General features: G+C 49.2%; 1 protein-coding gene across 1 annotated transcript in view; it reads left to right on the forward strand.

Annotated features, from left to right (window-relative positions):
- The window catches only part of LOC114452861 (phenylalanine--tRNA ligase, mitochondrial-like), a 54712-nt gene that overhangs the window by 215 nt on the left and 28387 nt on the right, over window positions 1-26110 (forward strand). The window contains exons 2-9 of the mRNA XM_028432377.1: window positions 35-91; window positions 2276-2450; window positions 11958-12280; window positions 12936-13022; window positions 13125-13184; window positions 13288-13456; window positions 13546-13708; window positions 13998-14129. Of these exons, the coding sequence (XP_028288178.1) occupies window positions 11976-12280; window positions 12936-13022; window positions 13125-13184; window positions 13288-13456; window positions 13546-13708; window positions 13998-14129 (916 nt within the window). The 5' untranslated portion in view covers window positions 35-91; window positions 2276-2450; window positions 11958-11975. The remainder of the gene's footprint in view (window positions 1-34; window positions 92-2275; window positions 2451-11957; window positions 12281-12935; window positions 13023-13124; window positions 13185-13287; window positions 13457-13545; window positions 13709-13997; window positions 14130-26110) is intronic.

The following is a 26110-nucleotide window of genomic DNA, read 5'->3' on the forward strand; positions in this document are numbered from 1 at the left end:
ATGATATATTTCAAGAACGCTTATAACTTAACAGGGATCAGGCGCAGCTGCGGCGACCTGGCAGCAGCCTAACTCTGGACTTTCACAGAAGGTGAGTCTGCTCTGCTCGCTGTAACCTTTTATTTTTTAAAACTGACCCACGCTGCTCCCTCCACCGCACAGCCCGGCAGCGTGCCGCCCCACACAGCGCTGGGCTTCCCCTGAGATCCTCCCTGTAGCTGTGGGTAGCTGCGAACACACCTGACGGGCTGTAACGTTAGCCCGGCTTTAGGAAGGCATGTGTTAGACTCTACACACACACAGGTCACCGAGCAGGCGGGTTACAGTGTGACTTCCTGTCAGGTTATCTGACCAGGTTAGAGCCAGCAAAGAGTTAAAACTCCTTTCAGACATGATTTCATGATGAGTCAACAAATATAGATCCTCAATAGTCTTCTGTTTAGAATAGAAGAACTTTATTCATCCCAACTATTACAGCAGCAACATGCAGGCTCTCTGTATCTGTGGACGCTCTCATTCATCCAGGTCAGAGTCATTTCCAAGAGTTTAAATGGAGGCAGCTGGACTCAAGGACTGTGTTTTGAAGACGTTTTCTTCCTCCAAGTGTCTTCTTCTGGTTGGGAATCTGAGTTTTATGTGTTCAGGACCTCTGTGGGTGGATCTTGCAGGAACTCACATGACTAAGATCCCTATAATTGGGTAATGGTCAGTTCACGACCAGAACCTGTCTGGGCCATGTGCAGGACTAGTTGAAGGCCCATCCTTAGAGTTTGAATGTGAGTGAAGTCTGTTGGAAGGGATGAAGGACAGAGCTGTGGACAGCTGAGAGCTGAGGCCTCAGACCTCCTCCTCTGTTCAGAGGGTTTTTAATTTCACATAGATGCTTCTTTGACTCCTTTAGACCATCTGTCCTCCCTGTCTAGGATTTGGACATTATTATCCTGAAAGGAATGGCCACTGTCTTTGAGGGTACAGGCACTCAGCACACTAACATAACCTCTAATGGTAGAAGTAAACAGTACAGACATTATTTACAAAAGATAAGAGACATAAAATATAAGTACAAATCAAAGCTTTTACACTTATCCATATTGGAACATGTAATGAAGGAATGTAATAACAGTGTTTGTGAATGCATCGTGATGTCCTGTAAAAAGACTGCAGCTGCTTTGACACTAAGTCTTATTTGGTGAAAGTATTTTATGTATTATGGTGTTAGGTAGGAGCAGACGGGTGGGCGGTCTGTTTGTGTGTGACAAAGTCCTGCTCCTCTGTGTCTGCAAGGGTCCTCACAAAGTCAAGTCTGTGTGTGTGTGTGTACAGTATGCTCTTTAGCAGTGGATGTGTGAAAGGTCAGAGACACATCCTGTTTGTTGATGTCCTGCTGTCTTTTGGTGTAAAGGTCAATGACAATGGTGTGTGTGTCTGTCTGTGTGTGTGTGTGGTCATGTTCGTGCTGATGTGGACCAATGTATCTGGCTTGTGTGTGTGTGTGTTGGTAAAAACCTGGTTAACGATCTTGTTGATTGTCCCATCTGTCTTTGTGGGCCAATGGTTTGTGTGTGTGTTGGAGTGTTTTGAGATGCCTCCTAACTTTTAGGGCGGTGAGTAACTAATCAATATCTGCATCCCTGATCCTCTTTAAAGCATGACTCTAACCAGTCCACACAGTTGTATTCATATATAATAACAGAGGTAAAGAGGACAGCCTGTCCCTCATTGAACCGCTGTTATGGGATGGATTAGGTGAAGCAGCGTGTGTGTGAGCAGAGCTGATGGACGGCTCTGCAGCAGATCAATAATGGAGGATTACCTCCAGTCCCAGCTGATTGGACTGAATCAACAGACGGTGTGTCAGTGCGCCCCTTCACGGTGCGCCGCTAAACGCTTCTTAACGAGTGTCATGTCTCAGTGTAGAGTAGAGCAGTAGAACATTCATTTCTCACTTTAAGTTTACAGTTAAAGCAGAATCCTATTGATCCTATTGATCAGTTAATCTATAAAAATCATGAGTTCACTACACAACATTTTTGAGAAGTACGCCGATCATTATGTGACACAACACACGTGCAGCCATGCAGTGTTGCCATGGCTACGGATGGTTTTCCGTTCACCTCTGTGTTGAATATCTTTATTAATTGAATTTCCAGCGGCTCAGCGAGCTGTTGAAACCTCTCCTGGATAAAGTGAGTGTGTTGTTGTTGTGTGTCGCTGCTGTGAGCTGCTGATTGAGTTTTTGGGTCTTGTCTTCTTTCTTTCTGCCTGGCGGATCAAGGCTGCCGACGTTCCTGCCATCGATCGCTTCCTCCTGTGTTCAGACCCGTGGAAGAATCCGTCTGGGACGCGTCAGCCTGTGACCCGAACCTGATCGCTGCCAGTCCATCCACCCTTCCACCTGCACCACCTTCATCAGCAGGCCTCCGCTTCTGCACCACTCACTGCAGACGGAAGTAGGTGGACAGCGTCTGTCTGTGTGTGTGTCTGTGTGTGTGTGTGTCTGTGTGTGTGCGTGTGTTTGTCTGTGTGTGTGTCTGTGTGTGTGTGCCTGTGTATGTGTGTGTTTGCCTGTGTGTGTGTGTCTGTGTTTGTGTGTGCGTGTCGGTGTGTGTGTCTGTGTGTGTCTGTGTGTTGGTGTGTGTGTGTGTGTCTGTGTGCGTGTGTTTGTCTGTGTATGTCTGTGTGTGTCTGTGTGTTGGTGTGTGTGTCTGTGTGCGTGTGTTTGTCTGTGTGTGTGTGCCTGTGTGTGTCTGTGTGTGTCTGTGTGTCAGTGTGTGTGTGTGTGCCTGTGTATGTGCCTGTGTGTGTGTGTTTGTCTGTATGTGTGTGTGTCTGTCCTTTGTGATCTGTGCTATATTTGCATATTACAATAAAAATACATGATGAGTTTAGCTAGCGCTGACATTTAGCCTCGTGCTGAATAAAACATGAGGCGCTTACAGTTTTTAAGTGTTCTGAATGTCAGTCAAACATCACGGAGCGTTTACGTGTCTGTCTGAATGTTTCTGACCTCTGGCTGCTTCCTGGGTTTTGTGTGCTGATTCTAATGTCACGCTGCAGATGTAAACAAACCTGATTCCTGCTGTAATTGATGGGAAATGAATAATAATTCAGTGAAAATGAGGCGGTGCTTTGATGTGGGAGCTGCACAGTGTCCAAATCAAAGGCCGGCGGGCCGAGAGGAACATCTGTGCCGATGGTTGATTAAGTTTAAGGTTCTGCAGCGGGTCATCAGCAGCGTGGAGGAGCGCTGCTGTGTCCGGACAGTTGGTTATCTGTCACAGAGATATGGGAAATATCGTGAATGTTGTATGTGGTGCTGTGTATGTTTGGGATGTTGTGCTGCTTGAACATGAAGCCATGTGTGACAAAGATTATCCCTGTGGGGACAACGAAGACTCTCAGTCTCTATCAATACTAGTCTGAAAGTGTCTGTGACGACCACGTCCACCATGTTGGATGATGTGTGTGACAGCGCTGAGCTGTGTTGTGGCTGAACAGAGTCACTGCACTACAGTGTGAGTGTCATGGCCGTGTGAAGTGCCCATACAGCTGTGATGTAATTACATGTGTGTTACAGTTTTAGCCGCCTCTCAGGCAGCATGGCAGCGCTGTGGAAGTGTGGCCATGTTTGTGGTCTCGCTGTGTCTCAGCTGCCCCTGTGGGCTCACCTGGCTCACTTATCATGTACTTCAAAATGTTACTGAGGTTGTCGGACTTTGGACCACAATGTGAAGACACATTAGCTGTCGGGACTGCAGAGTGTACAGCAGCAGTCTACAACCATCCATGATGTGCGTGTGGTGAAAGAGAGGCAGTCCTTTGCTGTCCAAATATCACCCAGGATGTCAAATTGATTACATGTTAGTGTGTGTCTGTGTGTGTGTGTCCTCCATCTGTTCTAGAAAGCCCTTCCTGAACCTGCTGAGCCCACCAGACCTTATTCACACATAGTCCATGTGTGTTATATAACCTCCCTAATACTTCCTGTGCTTACTGTCATGAAGACACACACACACACACACGGTCAGTCTCAGTGTTGTGCGGACTGAAGGCAGGCTGAGGGACCTGGCTCAGGGCTTTTCCCTCTCTGGCTGCAGTCCTTCATCTGAATCCATCTTTTATGACCCGCGAGGCGTCACCAGGTCTCTGCGAGCGGCCGGTAAAACTGTGAAAATAAAACATTCAGCTGCTAATAAGGAGGCAGCGGAGTGTGTCGGGCTCTCCGAGGACCTGACACAAGATTACAGGGAAATATAAAACAGGCGGAGAAGTGGCTGTGCCGCTGTGTTCACACTCATCATGGCGGCAGCCTCGTGAAGCGCTCTTACAGTCGCCTCAGACACTGAATACAGTTACTACAGGACCACAAATGTGACTTAATTATTGTATTTGTTGTGAAATATCTTCAGGCACAGTGTCCTCCTGTTGTTGACAGGGAGCTGTGAAGTACTGCTGTGTGATATGCGGCAGGTTCCGGGTGATACGGACTGGAAGCTGCTCCTGTGATTGTGTGACTTTTTGAACTTTGAGAGTTGATTCTGAGCCTGAAGAAGTGATAAACAGATCAAACCGGACACGCAGCTGTAAAAGCAGGTCTTACTCTTCAACATGAAGGCGGGAACACAGAGGATGTTCTGTGGATGGAACTCTGCAGGTTATCAGGAGGAGCCGAGCGGCGCACAGAGGCAGACTTCATAACAAAAGTCGTCTTTTCAAGTTTTCCTGGCTGCCGGCTGCTGAAAAAGAGACGGAGGCCTGCAGGCGGAGAGTCGGAGGAGAGTGGAGCCGCAAAGTAATTGGCAGCAGAGTGAGGATGAAAGGCGAGCAGCCGACCTGTAGGTGTGCTCTGACTGGCGGCGGCCTCGGCGTGTGCTGCTCAGACCAGGCTCAGGCTCGTCTGATGTGGCTCACATGATGAGGTTAAACCTGTAAACGTACTCCGCCGCCATGAAATGTGCTTCATGAGCCGCAGACTGCAGTGTCACCCGGAGGACGACGGCGTGAGGGTGACGACTGCACGTCTGCTTCCCTCAATCCCCTGAAACTGGAAGAGCTGCACTATTAAACCCCCTCCGATGCTGTGTGTGTGTGTGTGTGTGTGTGTTGCATATTTTCACTTTGTAATTTGCTCTCTCTGTAGCATCTCCTCAGCATATGTTTACTGTGGTGCAGCCAGAATGTACACTCCTACACACTTCCTCCCCCACACACACACACACAAACACACACACAGACACACACACACACAGCTTTGGAGGTTAACAGGTGTTCAGGCAGTCTCTCTCTCTCTCTCTCTCTCTCTCTCTCTCTCCCTCTCTCTCTTAAAACACAGAGCTCAACTTCACCTCCTACATTTTTTAACTCTTTCATGAAGAAAACATCTGTGTAACAAAACATATTTTCATTTACAATAAATTCAGATTCTGCAGGTCATCGAACTCCAACAGACGAAGAAATAAAGTTCTATAAAATGCACATAGACAGTCAAACAGTGAACTCTTCATCACAAACAATGACTGAACAAAAACACTGAGCTTTATTTTTCCAATCTTCCTTGAATGCATCGTATTTGACGGGATGTTTTATGATCCTGATGTTACCTCATGATAGAACTCAGAGCTTCTGTCTGCAGCTCTCTGCAGCTGCTGACTGAGTCTGGGCTGTGGAGGCTGTACCCCCACTCTGTGCTGGCTCTGACTGATCAGGGGAGAAAAACACTTTGAGACGGCGCTGCAGAGGATGATTGATTCCGATCGGCCCTCTGCGTCCCACAGGACGGCGGCTTGAATCGATCAATACGAGCAGCCTCCATGTATTCATAAAGAACTGTGTGCTGCAGGACGAGGCTTCACAGCCTGGACTCCATTTCCATGACGACAGTTTCAGACTGAGGCCTATCAAATAGTAATGAAAGGGAAAACAGGTGTTACAGTGAAAATTAATAAATCAGGCAGGATAAATAATTCAAACGGGCAGGCAGCACGGGCTGGTTCTGTTGAAACGTTTCTAACATGAAGGTTAAAAGTTCTTGAAGCTGCTGAGCTCCAGTCTTTCTGCATTTTGGATGTTTTGTCTTCACTGTCGAACTCACAGTGATTGTTAAAGAACTGCTTCTAGCAACTAAACAGGACTATATGTGATGCCCTCAAGTGGACACTGGAGGAACAGCATGCTAACTGCTACATGCTAACTGTCAGAGCCTTTAGCAGCTCCTGAGGACTCTGACTAAGGTCTAAGAGTCTAAGTGTTTGTCAGCTGGTCATTCAGTCCTCCCTCGACTGGATCAGTGAAAAAAGTTTCTGTCACTGCTGAAGTGTGGCGTAAGCTCAAACTGTGTGTGTGTGTTTGTTTGTCTGTGTGTGTGTGTGTGTGTGTGTGTGTGTGTGTGGTCCTGTCATGACAGTGTGTCTGCAAATAGCAGAGATGAAGAACAAACAGGATGTGCTGAATCCTCAAGCTGCTGAGCTGCAGCTCAGTGTGTGTGTGTTTTGTCTTTGTCTGTCTGTCTGTCTATCACTGTGGACATGTGTCTCAGGTATGAGGACATGTCCTCTGACAGAGAATGTTTCTAAGGGTTCAGACCTGTTTGAGGGTCCCGAGAGTTTACTGAGTCAGCAAAAGTCCTGACAGAGATATAAGAGTGTGTGTGTGTCACAGTGAAGAGAAACAAATTGGATGTATGAGGGAAGCTGCCGGGTGGCAAAGAGCTGCAGCCTCGGCACTTTTCTACCATAAAAACTCCGTCCTTCTACATCATGTCGGACACTCCTCCTCCTCCACCTCCTCCTCTTCCTCTGCCTCCTCTTCCTCCTCCTCCTCCTCCTCCTCTGCCGCCTCCTCCTCCACCTCCGCCTCCTCTTCCTCCTCCTCCTCCTCCTCCTCCTCCTCCTCTTCTTTTTCTACATGTCTTTTTGTTTGCTCTCCCTCTTCTTTCCTCTCTTCTTTCCTCCCCCCTCTTCCTCTTCCTCCTCTCTTTGTTGTGTTCTCCTGCTGCACATTTGATCTAATGCTGCTTGTCAAAACGCTGCCTGCCTCTATGACTTAACTGTGGTGGAAGCAGGATGAGGAGGAGGTGGAGGAGGAGAAGGAGGAGGAGAGGGAAATGAAGAAGAACCCCGGCAGGACATGGGATGGAAGGAGGAAGACAGAGTGTATCAGTGGAGGAATGAGGGGCAGTGTGCAGCTTCGGAGGGGAGGACAGTGAGTTTATGGTCTTGAGGAGGAGGAGGTGCAGGGGATGAAGATGGATGTAGGGTTGTTCCAGGACACCCTGTTTTAAATAGACGCCACAGCATCGACCGATCAGTTCGTCTACAGCTGCCGTAAATCCTGCTGCAGCTCAGCCGCCCTGCAGGCCAAGCTATCAACACACACACATTCTCATGCATATATACTGCAGCTGTCCTGCTTTATGGCTGCATATACGGCTTATATACTGTGCGTCAGGCTGAAGAGTGGCCTGTGTTTAAATATCAGGTCGTCAAACGAGACGAAGATGTGAAATAAATAAATAAATAAATAAAATTCAATCACTAGTTACTTAAACTTTGTAAGAGTGCTTCACCCGACAATAAAAACAGGAATCAAACCCTGAGTCGGACATGTTCACACTCTGACTCCTTCAAACCTGCCCTGAATATCTGTTTATTTTTAACTTCCAACGTCTGAAAGAAAGAACATGGAGCCTGATGGTTACACCCTGATGGTACCTGGTGAAGGTGCAAAGCATCCTGGGTAGAGAAACTGATTGTGAGTCAACGCCCTCTGAAGTCATGGGCTGTGTTCTCACTCACTCCCCACATGTGGACTTCAGTGTCGAGCAGTGAACTTGCCATGAAAACATTTTTGGACATGTAGACTCCACCTCCCTCATTTTATGTCACGGTTAATGACGTCATCACTGTCGCAAATTAAACGAGCCGATCTCTGCCGGCTAAAAGTAGCGACCATCGGATGGACATGATGCATTGTGGGATACATTGAGGGCCCGATATGGGGTCTATAATTTCTCACTAAGAATTCGGACAGCCCTACAACATGGTGTAGGCTCTGTGTAGGGCCATATATAGTGATCAGGGAGTGACTTCAGACACAGCTATGGAAACAGATCTGTGTGTGTGTGTGGAGGAACAGGTGGTGGCTCTCTCTCTGTCTCTGCAGGAGTGTCAGTGTCACTCGCCCCCTCCCATCGGAGGGAGTCCCTCTCTGGCACGGTGACCACTTCCTGCAGCTCACACCTCTCTTCCTGTTCACGACACGCCGCTCGCTCGCCAACACGGACACTTACACAACCTCCGACACCTGCCTCTCCCTGCCTCTCTCTGCCTCCCTCTGCCTCTCCCTGCCTCTCTCTGCCTCTCTCTGCCTCCCCCCTGCCTCTCTCTGCCTCCCCCTGCCTCCCCCTGCCTCTCTCTGCCTCTCCCTGCCTCTCTCTGCCTCCCCCTGCCTCTCCTTGCCTCTCTCTGCCTCCCCCTGCCTCTCTCTGCCTCTCCTTGCCTCTCTCTGCCTCCCCCTGCCTCTCTCTGCCTCTCCTTGCCTCTCTCTGCCTCCCCCTGCCTCTCCCTGCCTCTCTTTCTGCGTGGTGTTGATCTTCATGAATGAAAGTGATACACAGAGAAGTAAAATATAGCGATCGGTGTGATGACGGAGCTGCAGACCCACAATGGTCTTTAAATGGCACAGATTGCACGATGTGACTCATCGAACTCACAAAGTCATCACAGGAAATTTCTCCATAAAATTTGGGTCAAATGCAGATTTTGTTTTGTAAATAAGTATTTTCAAAAGCTCAAAATACGAAGAGTTAGAGTTCTTCAGATATTAAACTGAAGTCCAGCTGAAGGTGCCTGAACAGAGGAACCATTGGTGTGAGCATGCCGAGTAGAGTCCTCCTCCCGCTGACTTCCTGCTTAGTGAATGAATCAATAAATTTACTTTTACAATTTATGCATTCAAATCTGTGAGCATAAATTGGAACTCACTTATAGCTGTGTGTCTGCAGCCACACACACACACACAGAGTATATACAGTGTCCCTCTATAGGCCTCCCTCCCTCTGCAGTGTGTAATTTATCACCTCGCTCTATCAGTGTGTCACTTTATAGAGGCTGAATGAATCCCTCTGCACTAAAACTGCTGCTGCAAACTGTGTGTGTGTGTGTAGGCTTTATATCTTTGTCGTGTCACTGAAGTTCACGTCTGACATCTATTTCATCACGTGTGATGTGACACTGTAACCTTGGCGACCGCTGGGTTTTCGTATCTGCTGCAGTCTGTAGTTTTGCCCCCCTCTCTGCTTCGTTTCTCGGGCCGTGGGTTTGACGGTGTTTTTGTTTTGGACGGCGCTCTGCAGCTCGTCCTTCAGCCGTCTCCATTCCCACCTTTCGTCAGAAGTCACATCACAGCTTCCCCGTTGGCTGCTGCCATGCTGGTTAGTCAGAACAACTTCTTGGCAACCGAACAAGGGATTTTCTCTGCAACTTTCACACATGATGAATCATGTTTCACTTCCTCCAGAGTTGCCTGCATCAGCGGACATTTTATCTTCTGCTACATACTCGTGTGTCATACCTGCTGCTGCTTTATTCTTTTTTAATTGTTTGGTATGAAAATGAAACAAGACGAGGGCGGCTCAAGGAAACAGTTTGATCAGCAGCGAGAGTAAATTAAGAAAACCTCCAGTCTGACTCTGCGGCGCAGACTCCCACATGCTGCTGCTCAGATGCCTCGATGTCGTGATTATCCGCTCCACACAGCCAGTGTCCACAGACACACAAACTAACTCAAGCAGCACAGTGTCTGCAGAAAGTTCAGAACGCTTCCTCACAAATTAATGACACATGCTGCTCATCATCATCATCTAACAGAGAGGAGGAGGAGTGGCTGGCTGGAGCTGTGCTTTCTTTTTGTTGGGTTCGGTTGGAGTCGGGCCTGCTGACCGCACAGCGCAGGTTGATGCTTCTCCGTGTCTCTGCAGCGTTGAGCTTCCTGAGGGTCCCTGCTGTGTATCATCAGCACGAAGAAATGAGACGTGTGAGATGTTTCACCAGTGAACAGCTTGACCGCCCCGCAGGACTCATCCAGCCCCTCTGTAAACTCTGCTCTCTGTTTCTTTCTGCTGTACACATGTATGATGCTGTTGGAGGGGTGATGAGGTGGTTACCATGGTAACCCAGGCTCAGCTGTGCCCAGACCCAATCAAAGAGTGCAGAAAAAAGGTCTGATGGGGTTCCGCCCACAACGTCCATATCAGATGGGTGTGGGTGTGTCACACGTGAAGAAACATATTTTATATCAGTTATTTTCATGTGTCCGGCCTCCATACTTGTACAGACGTGTTGTGACCTGCTGGTGTTGCAGCCCTTCGGTCTCAGGTTACATTTAAAATGTTCATTAAGGCTGCATCACGCTGTCTGCAGGTTCTTCCGTACCGTGGGTATATATTTACTCTACATGTGCGTGCGTGTGCGTAGGCGTTCAATATGTGCATGTGTGGCAGCGGCGGCGTTTGGCGCCACGAGAACAAGACATATGGTGCTGTTCACATGCTAGGAGGAAGGTCAGTCCCAAAGAGAGGAGGAAGGAGGAGGCACGAAGCCAAGATGGAGGCAACGAGTGGAGGGTTCCGTTTTTAAGATTTTATTTTAGCAGCAGGTCTGACTGGTGGAATGTCATGATACCTTCTGATATCTGTTCACTCCCTGTTTTAAATCGAACTTTGCTGTGAGAGTAACTGTGGAAACAGGTCAGGTGGCCCTGAGCTCTGCGAGCTTTTTATGGACACATTTACATGAGCGGACCTAAACCGCTCCCTGTGGACTCCACATGTCTCCACAGGAGTTTAACTTTTAAAATCTTTGGCTGAACTCTGAGGTCAAACCTGAGCCCGCCGTCAGTCTTTCTGAATTGAAGTTTCTCTTGTAAAAGTTCAGCTCGGTGTTCCTGAGGCCTGTGAGGGAGCAGCTTTGCTTGTTTTGGTCTAACCTTTCCTTCAGCGCCGTTTTCAGACAAATTATGAACATTCTGCTAAAGACAAATAACGGCGATGCTGCCGTGACCTTTACTGTTCCTCAGAGGAAGATTTCAGCTTTGATTCCATCTTTATCTGCTCTGGTCAGAGGAACGCCGCTCTGCTCGTACTGCGCTAGTCTGAATGACCTTCAGGTGTTCTGCAGAATCCAGTTTGAAATGTTGTTTTGTGTGTCTTTGTGTGACCTCACTGCTGGCCTGTCCAGTCAGGTATAATATGACACCAGCAGCAGAGCAGAGGTAACAGCTTCATGGATTTAGGAACAATAATCCATTTTGCTGCAATGCCACTGCAATGCAACACCCTTTGTCTTATTCAGGGATGCTCCGTGTGTGTGTGTGTGTGTGTGTAAATGGACAAATATTTGAGGGGGATGGATGAAAAGGGCGACGCTGTCGTGAGGATAACTGATGATGAAGGACGGTGCCTGGCCGTAACCTCTGCTGTTTTCCATGTTTGTTCATTAATGCGATCACAAACGAGGCTGGCAGCCGCAGCTCTCACCTCGCCTGACCTCCGCTGAGAAGCTGACGTTTCAGTTTTTCGCCTCTGATTCACGTCCTCCTGGTTTCCCCTCCTCGCTGGCGACTGGAAGTGATTCATTTGACTGTGACAGAGCAGCAAACGGCTGCAGACACACACAGTCAGAGACACTTCCACCTGAAGCAGAATAGAAACAGCAGCATTCTGGACAAAGACGACCTGTAAGCGCTGTGACGGAGTAAGCAGCTGGATTTACACATCAGTCATGGAGTTAAGGTCATTGGTGGGTTCTGCTGCCCTCTACTGATCCAACACAATGACCAAAACTGGTTTAAGTCTGTGTTTGAATTTTAACTGCAACAAAGAACTAGAGCTAAATAAACCACAATAATATAAAATAATAAATAAAACCATAACAAAAGTATTTAATGTGACTGTGTTGCAGCTCCATGGACCAGCCATCATGATCCTCGGCCCGTCGCTGCTCCCCTGCATTCAGATTCGGCCCCGTCCTCGGCTTCAGCGCCTCCTGTCGGAGTTCTGGGCTAATGGCGGCGCGGCGTCGTGCAGATACCTTGGCACAGATGGCCACGCCCCTCGGCCCGTGATTGGTCAGGACTCGGTGGAGGTGTTGGGCCACTCGTACCCCCGCGATGTCTTCACCAACGTCACTCCGAAGATTTTGGCCAAAGTCGGATGCAACCTTCACAACCAGCCGCATCATCCGCTGTGGCTGATCAAAGAGCGAATCAAAGCTCACTTCTACAGGTCAGTGAGGCCGTCAGCCAATCAGGTGTCAACAGCTGGAGGGAAGAAGGGCCTGATCGTGTGTGTGTGTGTGTTGTATTAATTGCTGCTCTGCTGTGAAACCTCATCAGACTGCCAGTGATACTCACACACACACACACACACACACAGCAGTGAGCACATTAATGCTGCATTAATAAGTCATTAGGCAGTCAGTGGGGGTCTGGGGGCTGACGGAGGTTTATGACTCTGCCATTTCACAGGTCGTGAACTTTAGTCTTTGGAGGAGCCTCTGTGCTCTGATAGCAGCAGGACAGCAGCTGATGAGGAGGCCTGAGGGCTGCTGGGAACTTTGGAACAAGGAAACTTGATCACAGTGACTTTTAGTCACAGTTATCTCTCCCTGATGTGTCTTCAAACTGAACAATGACTCAAATCATTTATATGTGACTTGTTTTGTTTCTTTATCTGTTGTTGCTGAGCTGGAACTGCTGTTCTGTTCTCTCCAGTAACATCACCCAAATATTCAGTTCACACGCTGCACCACAGACGGTGAACTGTTTCCAGTGGAGACGCTGAAATCTGCAGATATTTGGCATGTTTATTGATCATATTTGTAACCTGAATCATTTTTGATGTGAACAGCAGTCTGAGGTGTTTCTCTGTTCGTCCACAGCGCCTACACCGGCCGCTGGGGGAACCCGCTCTTCTCCGTCCATGACAACCTGAGCCCCGTGGTCACCGTGGAGCAGAACTTTGACAGGTCAGCAGGAAGGTTCCTGTTCTCTGGGAGGATTCCTGCAGTGAAGATGTTTCTGTAAAGATTAAAACACAGACTTCTGCTCTGACTCTGTTTGACTGACAGCTTGCTGATCCCGCCCGACCACCCCAGCAGGAAACAAGGAGACAACTATTACCTGAACAGGTGAGGGCCTCCATCAGCAGCCACGATGCAGCTGTGCTGAACGCCGTCCTGCGGCCGCGTGTGTCTGTAACACACGTCTGTGTTTGCTGTGGTGTGTGAGCAGGACGACGATGCTGCGCGCTCACACGTCCGCCCACCAGAGGGAGCTGGTCAGGTCAGGTCTGGATGCCTTCCTGCTGGCGGGAGACGTCTACAGGCGGGACGAGATCGACGCCAGTCACTACCCCGTCTTCCACCAGATGGAGGGAGTGCGGCTCTTCTCCAACCACGAGGTACGAGACACCGCGTTTTCATCTGTGACACGCCTGACCCCTGACCTCTGCCCTTTGACCCCTGACCTCTGACCCCACACGTCTCTCAGCTCTTCTCTAAAGTGCGGAGCGGCGAGGAGCTGTCCCTGTTTGAGCGGGGAGGCCGCCGCACTCCTCAGAAACAGGAAGTCCACACCCTGGAGGCGGTGAAGCTGGTGGAGTTCGACCTGAAACAGACTCTGACCCGACTCGTCACCACGCTGTTCGGAGCAGGTGAGACCCCTGCACTGATCCACACCTTCGTCACCTTCTGCCTCCTCCAGCTCATTTTCCTCCTTGTTTCTCTTGTCCTGTTCTCCTTCTGTCGCACCGTCTTGCATTCTTCCTCTCCTCTTCTCATCATCTTCTTCCACCTCCTCATCATGGCGTCTTTCACCTCCTTTCTTTCCTTCTCTTCCTCACACCTGTTTCTGTTCTATATTCCACTCTTGTCCTCCTCATCTTCCTCCTTCCACCATCGTCCTCTGTGTCTCCTCTTCATCCTCATACCTCTGTTCCTCAGATCTGGAGGTCAGATGGGTCGACTGTTACTTCCCCTTCACACATCCCTCCTTTGAGATGGAGGTGCTCTTCCAGGGCGACTGGATGGAGGTTCTGGGCTGTGGAGTGATGGAGCAGGAGCTGCTGAACTCCGGTCAGAAAACACACACACACACACACACACACACTCACACACTCTCTGACCTGCAGTGTGTTTTTCTGCTGAAGCATGAATTGTCCTCAAGTCGGCAGTGACCCACAGTTGAGGTGCAGACTGGGAGTTTTGAATGTGTGGGAGGTGGACGGAGGAAACAGAGCTGCTGGGTTTATTCGTATGTTTTATTTTCCTGAGCGATCGTTGTAATCTTTATCTCCATCGTCTGCAGAACATGTGTGTGTTTGTGTGTTTGCCTCTGACAGTGTGAGTGTTGTGTTGATGGACGTCACTATAGTGGAGTAAAGAACAGTATTTGGTATATTAATCATACAGGAGTGTCCAAACAAGCAAGACCTCCAGTGAACTCTGCTGCTGCTGCTGTGTCAGAGGCTGCACTGAACTGGATGTGTTGTACAGGCAGGAAAATAGCACACACACACACACACACACACTGAGGCTGTTTGTATAAACATTCAGGTCAGTGATTGATTTGTTGATTTGTCCAGCCGGGGGTTTAGTGCCGTTCAGCCTCTCAGGATGTCTGACCTGTCACATAGATGTGAACTGCACACACACACACTTACACACACACACACACACACTTTCCTACTACAGAACAAACTCCACAACATAAAATGCAGCCTTTCCCTCTCTCTCTCTCAGTCTGTGTCTCTCGCCCCTCGCTCTCTTTACTGTCAGCCTGCTAAGTGGCTAACTTGCTGCTTTGCCCTTGAACAAAGCTGTAGCGCCGCGCTCCACTTCACTGCTGCTTGTTCCAATCAATAATACATGCTTTAAGACGCAAAGAGCGGCCGGATCACACCACCACGCTCTGTGTGTGTGTGTGTGGACATGGTTCATCTGTTAATGCACTTAAGAATGCTGCACCCTAAGGTCAGGGCTCATGGTGCACACACAGACAGAGGGATCACATCACAGTCAGCACTGTCAGCTGAAACAGCTTTTAAATCATAAAAACACATTTTAAAACATATAAAAATAAAGAGTTTTTACTTAAGTAAAAACATAAAGTCCTGTCCTCCTCAGCAGCCAGCAGGACGCCATGATGGAGCCACATGTGAGCAGCAGTCACATGACCAACACTCAGAGAGTCTCTGTCTGTCCTGCAGCTTCCTGCAGCTGATTTCTGTCTGAATACCTGAGTGATTCTGCACACAAACACACACAGAGTTAAATATGCTCAACTATTAAAATATGCCGTCTTGGGGCATCTGTTGTACAGCCCCATACTCGAGCAGAGGTCGGACAGGGCTGCAGAGTGCCTGACAGATGTTAGTTCAGCTGCAGCATGCTTTATACATGTGTGCAGCGCTGCGTATGCTTTGTCGAGTGTTTTTAAGGAGCTGTTTAAACCCACTGTGTTCCACAGCCACATCCTTCAACATGTAGTATGACAGCATCAGATACTTCTTCCCCTCGTCTTGACTCCTTTGCATATCGTGTGGCATTTGTAACGTCTGAAGAAAGAAGAAATAGTTCTTCTGCAGTGTTTACACCTGACTTCTTTCTGTTCTCATCTCTTCATCTGCATCGAACCCAAAATGTGCAGCTCGGGTCGATTGGCTGGCTCGGTGTTTGTGCTCCTCTCCTCCGTGTCTAAATGTCGGTTTCGGTGTGTTTTCGGGTCATTGCCCTGCTCTAATGTGTGGCGTTTTGCTTTGACTTGTGACTTTGAGCAAAGGGTGACTGCAGGGCTGCAGTTTCCAGCCCCGCCAGAGGAGGGAGCTGCAGCTCAGTGCCTTCACGCTGTGTGTGGATCCTCCTGCTGCAGAGATCCCTATCATTTCCACCTGCTCTATTATTGAACATTCTGCATCATCATCATCATCATCATCATCACTCTCTCTGTCATCTGCACGGCTGCAGGTGTGTGTGTGTGTGTGTGTGTGTGTGTGTGCATGCACGTGCACGTCTGAATTCATTTCCTGCAGCGAGCCCTGACTGAAATAGACTGTTTTAGGACACACGGTGAGAGGGAAGTGCCTTTGGCCATTTTACACTTTGGCTGTGGCTGTGTGTGTGTGTGTGTGCAGTGTGGCTGTGTGTGTGTGTGTGTCAGTGGGAGCAGTAGGAGGTTAAATTGATGCTGAGGTCCAAACAGAGGCGGAGGAAGTCGCAGCTCTATCTCGGCTGTAAATCTCTCTCAGGCTACAGCTTTATGTCGGATTGTGCAGCATAAAAAGTACAAGTGTTACAAACAACACAAACTAATGAGTCGCCTCGTAAACTCCTCCACACGCTCTGCCTCGCTCTGCAAATCCTCCTGTTGACCTGCCAGTGAGTGCAGGCTGTCTCTGCTCAGCTGTCAGTCCCCACCACTACATCATTCCATTCACACACACACACACACACACTTCAGACGGCCGCATCACATTAGCATTAGCTTATTAGCTCCAGAATATACAGCGAATCAGGTTTGGATGCTAAATTAGCTAGCTTTATTAGCCATGTTAGAGGGTGGATGAGTTGCTGTTTGACTCACTGTAACACAAGAGCAGTTGTAGGCGCGCTCATGACGTGTCAACACACTTCATTCATTCAGTGTGTGTGTGTGTGTGTGTGTGGACCCTTACATTGTATTACAGTCATGGTGGTGACAGCAGACAAACCTGTGTCTGAAGGAGAGAGAGAGAGTACAGCGGCAGTGTCTCTCCGCCCTTGGCACTGCAGCAATGCTCTTGACATCCATGCTGTGCAGGGACACACACACACACACACACACGGACACACACACATTCTACTTAAAACACTTTCACTTTCAAACTCTGACTTTCTTGCTCTCCTTTTATTCTCCCTGCCTTAATTTGCTCTTCACAAGTCAAGTTCATCTGACACACACACACACACACACACACACACACACACACACACACACACACACACACACACACACACACACACACACACACACACACACACACACCTCCTTCATTCTCATTCTCACTTTTTACCCCTCTCACCCTCCCCGCCTCCTCCCCTACATATCCACTGCGGCAGTGTGGCTCCGTTGCCTTGGAAACCACTCATTCAAACCCCCCCCCCCACCAGCACCACCGCTCCTCCATCCCACACACACACACACACACTTTTTTCTGGAGCATTTAGAGTGTGAGACAATGAGGAAGAGCCAGCGAAGAGAACAATAATAAATGGGTCGAGGGAGCATAGAAGTTAATGTGATAAAGAGAGAGAGAGAGGAGAGGGAGGATAATTACAGGACGAGGAGGATGGAGGGGAGATTAAATGAGTGGCAGGACCTCGTCTCCGACAGGAGGCAGGAGGCAGCAACAGGGGACACCAGTTGGCATTATTGTGTGTGTGTGTGTGTGTGTGTGTGTGTGTGTGGGGGGGGGGGGGGGGGGGGTTATTTAATGGTGTGGAAGCATGACTGCCATATGTGTTGCCGGAGGCCCAGTGTGATGAGGGAGAGAGTTAATGAGAGGAGGAGGAGGAGGAGCAGGGGGAAAAAGAGAAGCAAGGGGTGAGGAAGAGGAGGGTGAGGAGCACATTAAAGATATGAAAAGTTTAGAGAAGGATGCACTGAGAGAAGGAGGGAGGTCATGGGGGAGGAGCAGAGGGAGGGTGGAGAAACGGAGTGATGGATGGATGGAGGCGAGAAAATGAGGTTTTAATAGAGACGGAGGGATGACGGAGGGAGAGAGATGAATGTCTTCATTAATGCACTGATGAGGGGGGAGGGGCGGGGCCAAGGGGGAGAGAGAAGGGGAGAGAGAGAGAGAGAGAGGGAGAGAGGGAGGGAGAGAGAAAGAAAGAGAGAAAGGGGAAAGAGAGGGGGAAGTGGGGGAGAGAGAGAGAGGGCTGTTCTTCATCTGTACTTATGTATTCATCAGGGTTCCCTAGAGCTGGAGTCCCTGCACACACACACACAAACCAGTGAAACATCAGAATCAGAATCATCCTCTTCCTCCTCCCCCTCCTCCTCCTCTTCCTCCTCCTCCTCCTCCTCCTCCTCCTCCTCTTCTTCCTCCTCCCCCTCTTCTTCCTCCTCCTCCTCCTCTTCTTCCTCCTCCCCCTCTTCTTCCTCCTCCTCCTCCTCTTCCTCCTCCTCCTCCTCCTCCTCCTCCTCCTCCTCCTCCTCCTCTTCTTCCTCCTCCCCCTCTTCTTCCTCCTCCTCCTCCTCTTCTTCTTCCTCCTCCCCCTCTTCTTCCTCCTCCCCCTCTTCTTCCTCCTCCTCCTCCTCTTCTTCCTCCTCCTCCTCCTCCTCCTCCTCCTCCTCCTCCTCTTCCTCCTCCTCTTCTTCCTCCTCCCCCTCTTCTTCCTCCTCCTCCTCCTCTTCCTCCTCCTCTTCCTCTTCCTCCTCCTCGTCCTCCTCCTCCTCCTCCTCCTCCTCTCCTCCTCCTCTCACAGCTTGCTGTGTGTGAGCAGAGATCAGACGAGTGGTTCAGTAACTTTTATTCATTTTTGTTCATATCAAACTCAACATGGAACCAAACCTTTATTCCACCTCTCAGTAATTAGAATTGATGCATTTGTCTGGTTTTAATTAAACTCTGTGGCTGCTGTATCGATCGGTGCTGATAAATCATCAATAATTAGTGTGTGTGTTACAGCACTGTGACAGCTGTTTGTTCATACACCCACTGACATTAGCTGTGTTGTGTTGGTCTTGTTAGTTGTATTATCACTTGTGTTGCAGTCATGCAGTGTGTGTGTGTCAGAGCCTGTGCACTCTGTGCACTCTGTGTGCGTGTGTGTATGTGCTCGCTGTGTGTGTGCACTGTGTGTGTGTGTGTGTCTGTGCGCTGTGTGTGTCTGTGTGTGTGTGTGTGTGTGTGTGTGTGTGTGTGTGTGTGTGTGTGTGTGTGTGTGTGTCTCCCAGGGGTTTTCCCTCCACTGTCGGCGGGCAGCATATGGGACTTGGCACTAATGACCACACCTCCACGCCAAAATCTGATTTACACACACACATTCACACACCCCATGGGACGGGCTGGTGTGTGTGTGTACGTGACTGCATCAGTGTGTGGTGGGTGTGTGTGTGTGTGTGTCTGTGTGAGCATGTGTGATGAGGGTGGAAGCCGAAATCTGATTAAAGTCGTGTTGGCGACAATTAACAGCCTTTCAAACCCGCGGGCCCGGTCCTGTGGGACCTGTGTGTGTGTCGCTGTGTGTGTGTCGCTGTGTGTGTGTCACTGTGTGTGTGTGGTTCATGTGGTTCAGGTGGCAGCTTCTGGTCTTAATCCCCCCCCCCCCCTTCCCTCTGAATAAATCATGCGCCCGCCCTCCTTTCACCCGTCCATCCATCCGTCTCTCATTAAAGTGTCCGCGGCCCCGCAGGGCGCCCCCCTCCTTACCCCCCTTTCTTCTTCTTCTCTTTTCTTTCTGATGATTCTGCAGTTTCATGCAGCACTTCTTCTTCTCCTCTTCCTCTTCTTCTTCTCCTCCTCTTCCTCTTTTCCTCTCCACCGGTGTCAGAGTGGAGGGGTGTAGCAGTGGATGTTAAAGATGGAGGAGATAGGGCGATCGGCGTGTGGCGACCCGTCTCCTCTGTTGTGTTTTCAGGCTTGTAGAGACCCGCCTCCTCAACCCGACCTCTGACCCTGCACGCTGATTGACGGCTCCTTTCATCCACCCGTCCAGCTCCTCTGCAGCAGAATTCCTTCTTCTTAAAATACGTCTTCTGTTATTTTCTGTCAATCTTTTCTCCTGTCTTCTTCTTCTCTCATCCCTCCATCATTCTTCTTCTTCTCTTCTCTCTGCTTCTTTCATTCTGATGTGACGTCTCCTCCTCTATGTCCTCCATCCTTTATTCCTTCTATCTATCTATCTGTCTGTCTGTCTATCTGTCCATCCTCCCTCTCTCCCTCTTTCCACCTTTAACCCTCAGTACTCCCAGTGAGGGCAATAAGTGCTGAACAGCTGGTACCACACACACATGCACACCCCCAACCCTCACCCCCATTCACACACACACAGACACACACACACCCTGCTCATAGAAACATACATAAATAACACAAAAACAACTTAAAGTTAGAACAAGAAGAAAATAACACACACACAATTCAACCTAGACAGCTGTGTGTGTGTGTGTGTATCTGTGTGTGTGTGTGTGTGTGTGTCACTGTGTGTGTGTGTGTCACTGTGTGTTTATCTCTGTGTGTGTGTGTCACTGTGTGTGTGTTTATCTCTGTGTGTGTGTCACTGTGTGTGTGTGTCACTGTGTGTGTTTATCTGTGTGTGTGTGTGTCACTGTGTGTGGGTGTATCTGTGTGTGTGTGTCACTGTGTGTGTGTGTATCTGTGTGTGTGTGTCACTGTGTGTGTGTGTATCTGTGTGTGTGTGTCACTGTGTGTGTTTATCTCTGTGTGTGTGTATCTGTGTGTGTGTATCTCTGGGGTTTGCGAAGGGCAAAACAAACATTTGTTTGTGCAGCGACCCGTCTCAGCCGGCCTGCTTCCTCCATAACAAACAAACAGGATGAGGAGGGGGGCGGGTGATACACCTGACAGGTGAAAAGAGGAAAAATGGCCGCTGCCTCAGCCCGTGTGTGTGTCGATGGTCAAGATGCTACATAAACATATCAGAGCAGTGCCCAGCATGCTGTGTAGCATTAGCTTCACTGTTAGCCTGCTGTGCTGTTGGTGCTGTTTGTATGTATAGCCGTAGCTCTGTGTAGCTTTGGTTTTTATTGTCTTTATTTAACAATGGTTAGCATCATTATTCAGCTAGCTAGCATTAGTGCTAACTGTTGTGACTTTAGCGTGTCCTGGACACTGTGATGTGTGTGTCCTGCAGTGTCCATCAGCTCGGCTGCGTTGGGACACACGTCATGAACGATGTACAGTGAGTGTGCTGCTGCTGCTGTTAGCTGTTAGCTTCATATTTAATGCTCGCTTTAGCCACATCAACAGCAGCCATATTTTCTGAGTGAGCCGCCTCCATTTGTTAAATATTGAAGCGGTGTAAGTGAGCTCTGCAGAGATCCAGCACTGCTGCTAAAAATACTCCCTGCAGATAAAAATAGATCCGTTTGAATTTCATTCAGAGGGAAACGTGCCTGCAGACGTTTTTTTTGTTGTCGTCTTCTCAGAATCAGGTCGGCTTTAATCAGGGAGGACAGAGAGAGTCCAGTCTGTTTGTGGCACATTAACTAAAGGGTTCTAAATCCGGAGCCTGTCCTCATCTGTACTGAGCTGTCAGTACACCTGTGATGACTCTATTTATATGGCACTGTCAGTCCGTCCCTCACACACAAGCTGCAGCTTCTGTCTGCACTCTAGAGAAGTCACAGCTGTAATAATGGAAGCTGGTGTGACTCAAATTCTGCCACAGTCACAGATCCAGCTGCAACAAGAAGCAACGCCTCCTTTATTAGAGGAGGAGAGGAGCTCCTGTTGAAGGAGCCCGTCTCGTATGTGTGGTAAATCCTGAGTTCTGACACTGAGTCAGCTTTTATTGCTTTCAGGCAGCGCTGGGAGCTCCTGCTGAGCCGACCTTCATCTGCAGCTCCTCTGCTCGCAGCCTCGTGACATCATCCACGCAGGACAAATCCCGAGCACGCCGCTCCGCAGACTCTCTGGATGTCTGTCGGAGCTTTGCTGTCCTCCTAACCAGCATCTCTGGGATTTGTCCCGTGAAGCCTGTGCTGCGTTAAGGGACGCTCAGTACAAAGACGACCCACGTGTGAGGCGGCTCTGGCAGTCAGAGCGTTACTGGTTCAGAGACCAGACGGGGGCTGGCGGAGTTCATGAAGTCTGAGAGTTTTAAAAACAGACTTTATGATGAGCTTCGAGCTTCAGGGAGATTTCTGGATGACTTTTACAGGAAACGAGGCCAGCACTGATCCTGCCTCTCTGCTTGGAATGAAGGCACACTGGCTCACTACACCACCTAGTGGCCCACAGTGGTACTACACAATCCACAGTTAGCTAGTTAGCATGCTAAATTCAAGCATGCATTTTTTATGCCAGACATCAAAGCTGCTAACTGTGATTCTTCATGTTGGACTGAGGGCAGACTCGACACATACATTTATTCAATACACCATCTAGTGTTTTAAAGTGGTATTACATAAGGCTAGCTTTGCTGTTAGCATGTTAGCACGGTGTGTCAGATGACATTTCCCTTTGAGCCAGCAGGTGCCTGAAATAACAGCACTACTCACAACGTCAGTGTGTGAGGACAGCGTGACACATCACATCCCTCCGTGTGTATGGTGGTGAGTGGACCGCTGGTGGCGGCTCCTCGCTGACCGCGTGGGTTTCGTGGCAGGGGCGGCTCAGATTGTGTGTGGGCCGCTTGGCGCTGCGGCCATTATTCACTGCAGAGCAGTTGGATGAATGAATCTCGCTGCATCTGCTGTTGTGTCCTGACTGACTGCTGGTCCGAGGCAGCCAACGCTGATGTCACCGCACGCCACCTTCACCGCCATCATCATGGCACGTGTGAAGCCACACAGCTATGTTTGCCTGTTGCCATTGTGTGTGTGTGTGTGTGTTTGTCACCATCTGTGCACTTCACCTCTCTCACCATTAGACTCTGTATCACCTTACTCAGCAGTTGTGTGTGTGTGTGTGTGTGTGTGTGTGTGTGTTACATGGTAAATGATGCACAGCTGGTGTCTGCCCAGCTTCCTCCCAGAATGAGCTGTCATTACATGACAGAGGACACGCATGCGCGACAACTGCACTGCATTTTCTGTGTGCATGTGTGTCTGTCTGTCTGTCTCTGTGTGTGTGTGTGTGTGTAACATCTGTCCAAACAGCTTCTTAAATGTACTACTCCTGGTTCATTTTCTTCTCTCAAACTTTTTTTTCACCTTTTCTCCTTGTACACTCTCTCTCTTACACACAGAGACACACACTTTCTCACACAGGATTGCTTCAGGTGTGCTGTCAGTGTGATATTTATGTTTTCTGGCTCACATCAGTAGTTTTTCTTACGTTAAAGCTGCCCTGTGGAGGTTTCACATAAACACAGTGTGTGTGTGTGTGTGTGTGTGTGTGTGTGTGTGTGTGTTTACTACATGGTGCTCTGTCTTTAACGTCTGTCATTTTATTTTAGTGTCTGTGTTCTTTAGTGAAAACCAAAGTGTCTGCAGCAAATCCCACAATGCAACAGGTGATAAGTCATGTGACTCAGCAGCTGGTGTGATGTCACTGTTTCTGCTCACTGAGTTTCCTAATGAGGGAAAGATGTTGTTTGTTTTAGAAGCGATCAGTTAGAGCGCCCCCAGGTGGACGGGCTCCAATACGCTCACACAACACAGCGTAAACCTGCAGTGCCTCCGGTGGACACTGGACTGCATCCACGTCCATGTCCAAACCACAGAAACTGTGTCATTATTGAACACACACATATACACACACACACTGTGTGGCTGCTGTTGTTTAATGAGCCGTGTGTTGTAAAGTGTTTGTGGTTTCTCAGGTTGGCGTCTTAATGGAGGGGTCTGCTTCAGCAGCGTTTGATGTCAGACCCGGGATGTTGTGGGCGGGCGGAGACAGTTAGGAGGCGAGAGAGCTGTAATGAAAATAATGAGACGAGGTGTGTGTGTGTGTGTGTGTGTGTGTCGTACTGCTGCTACATCTCCTGCAGTAGAGGAGGCCTTACATCATCCTCAGACTCACCATCTCATGGACGTTATCATCATTTATATCAATTAGTAAATAATGGTTCTGATGTGTAGGAAGGCGCCCACCATGTTTGGGGGGTTGGTGAAGAATCTGCAGGTGTTTTGGTGGCACATCGCTGGAGGTTTGTCCAGCGGTGGTTCCACTCTGAGGCTTGTTGTAGAGCTCTGACAGCTGATGTTTGGCTTCCTGCTTCATCCTATCAGGCTGATGCGTGTGATCATGTGATATTTTCTGGTAATGGCAGCAGTCAGCGGATCTGTCCGTCAGTCCATCAGTCTCTGATGAATCCGGACTCATCCATCATCTCCTGTCAAGTCAGCGCCGTCTTCATCTCACAGCTGTAGCGCCTCGCCGCCATCGCCGCCGGCTAAAGGTTAATTTGGAGGCCGAGCGAGCGGCGGCGCTTTGATGTCTGTGTTCAGACTGAGAGGAGCTGCCATGTTGTCTCTCTGAGTCTCCGCGGTGACGGCTGAGGCGCTGTGGTCAGAGGGCGCAGCGGATAACGAGGCATACCAGAGCCTCAGATACCATGAAGTACAATTACTGTATCCGTCCATCCGTCCATGCCAGCAGCGTCAGAAGGGTTAAACTGAGGCGGTATTCATGAAGCCTCACAGCACGGCTTCAGCGGCGTCAGACAGCACAGGTGTGTTTGAAAGTGAAGTCAGCTGTTGGAGGACGTCTGGATGGGTTCAGCTCAGCGTCCTCTCTGAGGGCCGCAGCTTCATTCAAGGTCGATGACATGGTCAAGGTTTCTGTGTGTGGTTTAACGAGTCAATCAGCTGCTCCTCCTGTTAGCCTCTAGCTGTTAGCCTTGCTGTTAGGATGCCTGCTGCACCAGTAAAACTATTAAACGCCCAGATGGAGCCGGTTTATGAGAGCCAGACGTCCTGTTTATGGAAACTAACCTGAAAACGGTCGTTTATCAGAGCTGCAGTGAACACATCACAGGTTATCAGCATCTGCTCCAGTTATTACAAACTCCAGATCCACCAGGAGGAAACAGCAGGTGTGTGTGAATGAACAGGAAGAAACACACCTCTGTGTGTGTGTGTGTGAGTGTGTGAGAATCACTGATTCACCTTTTCAGCTCATTTGTGTTTTAAGTTGTAAGAATGGAGCGCAAGGAGAGTGTGTTCAGCGTCGGAGGAGGAGGAGGAGGAGGAGGAGGTGAAGGTCATGGAGGAGTGTGACAGAAAGCAGCTTCACCTACATGGAGGACACACCAGACAGGAGCTTAATGATGTCTGCTCGCTGTCAGACGTCATGTTTCCACCTTCACACACCTGAGAGGACAAAAATGTCTTCACACACACTCACACACTTTTTTTTAATGCTTCCTCTCCAACAGCCTGCCTGGCGATGACTGCATGGAGTTAAATGTGTGATCTCTGAGAATACACGCAGTATGAAGCTTAAACTCTCACATCCATCACAACAACCTGCTCCATCAGTTTACCCGTCAGCCTGAGCAGCAGTGGATCAGTGATGATTAACACAGCATCAACTGCTCTGTTCAAACGCAGCGGCGGGGCGCAGGCTTCTGTTTATTACACATATCTGCTGCTCCTCGTCACACTCCTCTGTGACTTCCTTCAGTGTGTCCATCTATGATGTGATCAATACGACGCCATGACACAGATGGTGCAGTTTGAAACAGTCATCAATAAACAAACAGTTCCGATCGTTTTATTTTGTTGCTGAGAGGATCGGGCTTTAGCTTCAGTCTGGTTTGTCTGGTGTTGACAGTGTAATGTCTGACGTGTCCTTAGTAATCTGCAGACGTCAGTGTGACGTCACAAAAACACAGAGAGCGAGAGAGAGAGGGAGAGCGCAGGTCTGAGTGTGGCGCTGTGGATCAGAGCAGCCTCCTCATGTCCGCCTGCTGCCGGCTCTCTGAGCAAACGTTGCCTCTGTGTGACACCATGCGTCTCTGAAATGAGACAGCAGCCAGTTAAAAGGTCTAATCTGCCCACAGGTCAGAGATTCAGATTACAGCTGAAACCGTAAATCCCTGACGAAGGCCTAAACTGCAGAGAGAGCAGCCGGAGGGGGGGACCGGAGCCCACAGCAGATGAATAAATGATGCAGGCAGAGGATTTCTGTTTTCTAAACTCTGCCCTTCTTTTATTTGCTTTAATTAAAGCATGTTAAGCAAGCACAGTAACAAGCTCAGAGTAATTAGAGGCAGTTAATGCCAGGCCTGCCGCTGAAGGAGGCAGAAACACGGGCTGAGGATTGACTCAGTCGACGAGCCATGACGAGCCAGTCGTCATGGCGATCACCCTCAAATCACAGCTGGACTGCAGGTGTCCTGGAGGAAGACTCCGCCTACCGTCCACTGTGCACTGTGGTGCG

This window comes from Parambassis ranga, chromosome 20 (assembly GCF_900634625.1).
Source record: "Parambassis ranga chromosome 20, fParRan2.1, whole genome shotgun sequence".
In the NCBI taxonomy this organism is placed as follows: Eukaryota; Metazoa; Chordata; class Actinopteri; family Ambassidae; genus Parambassis; species Parambassis ranga.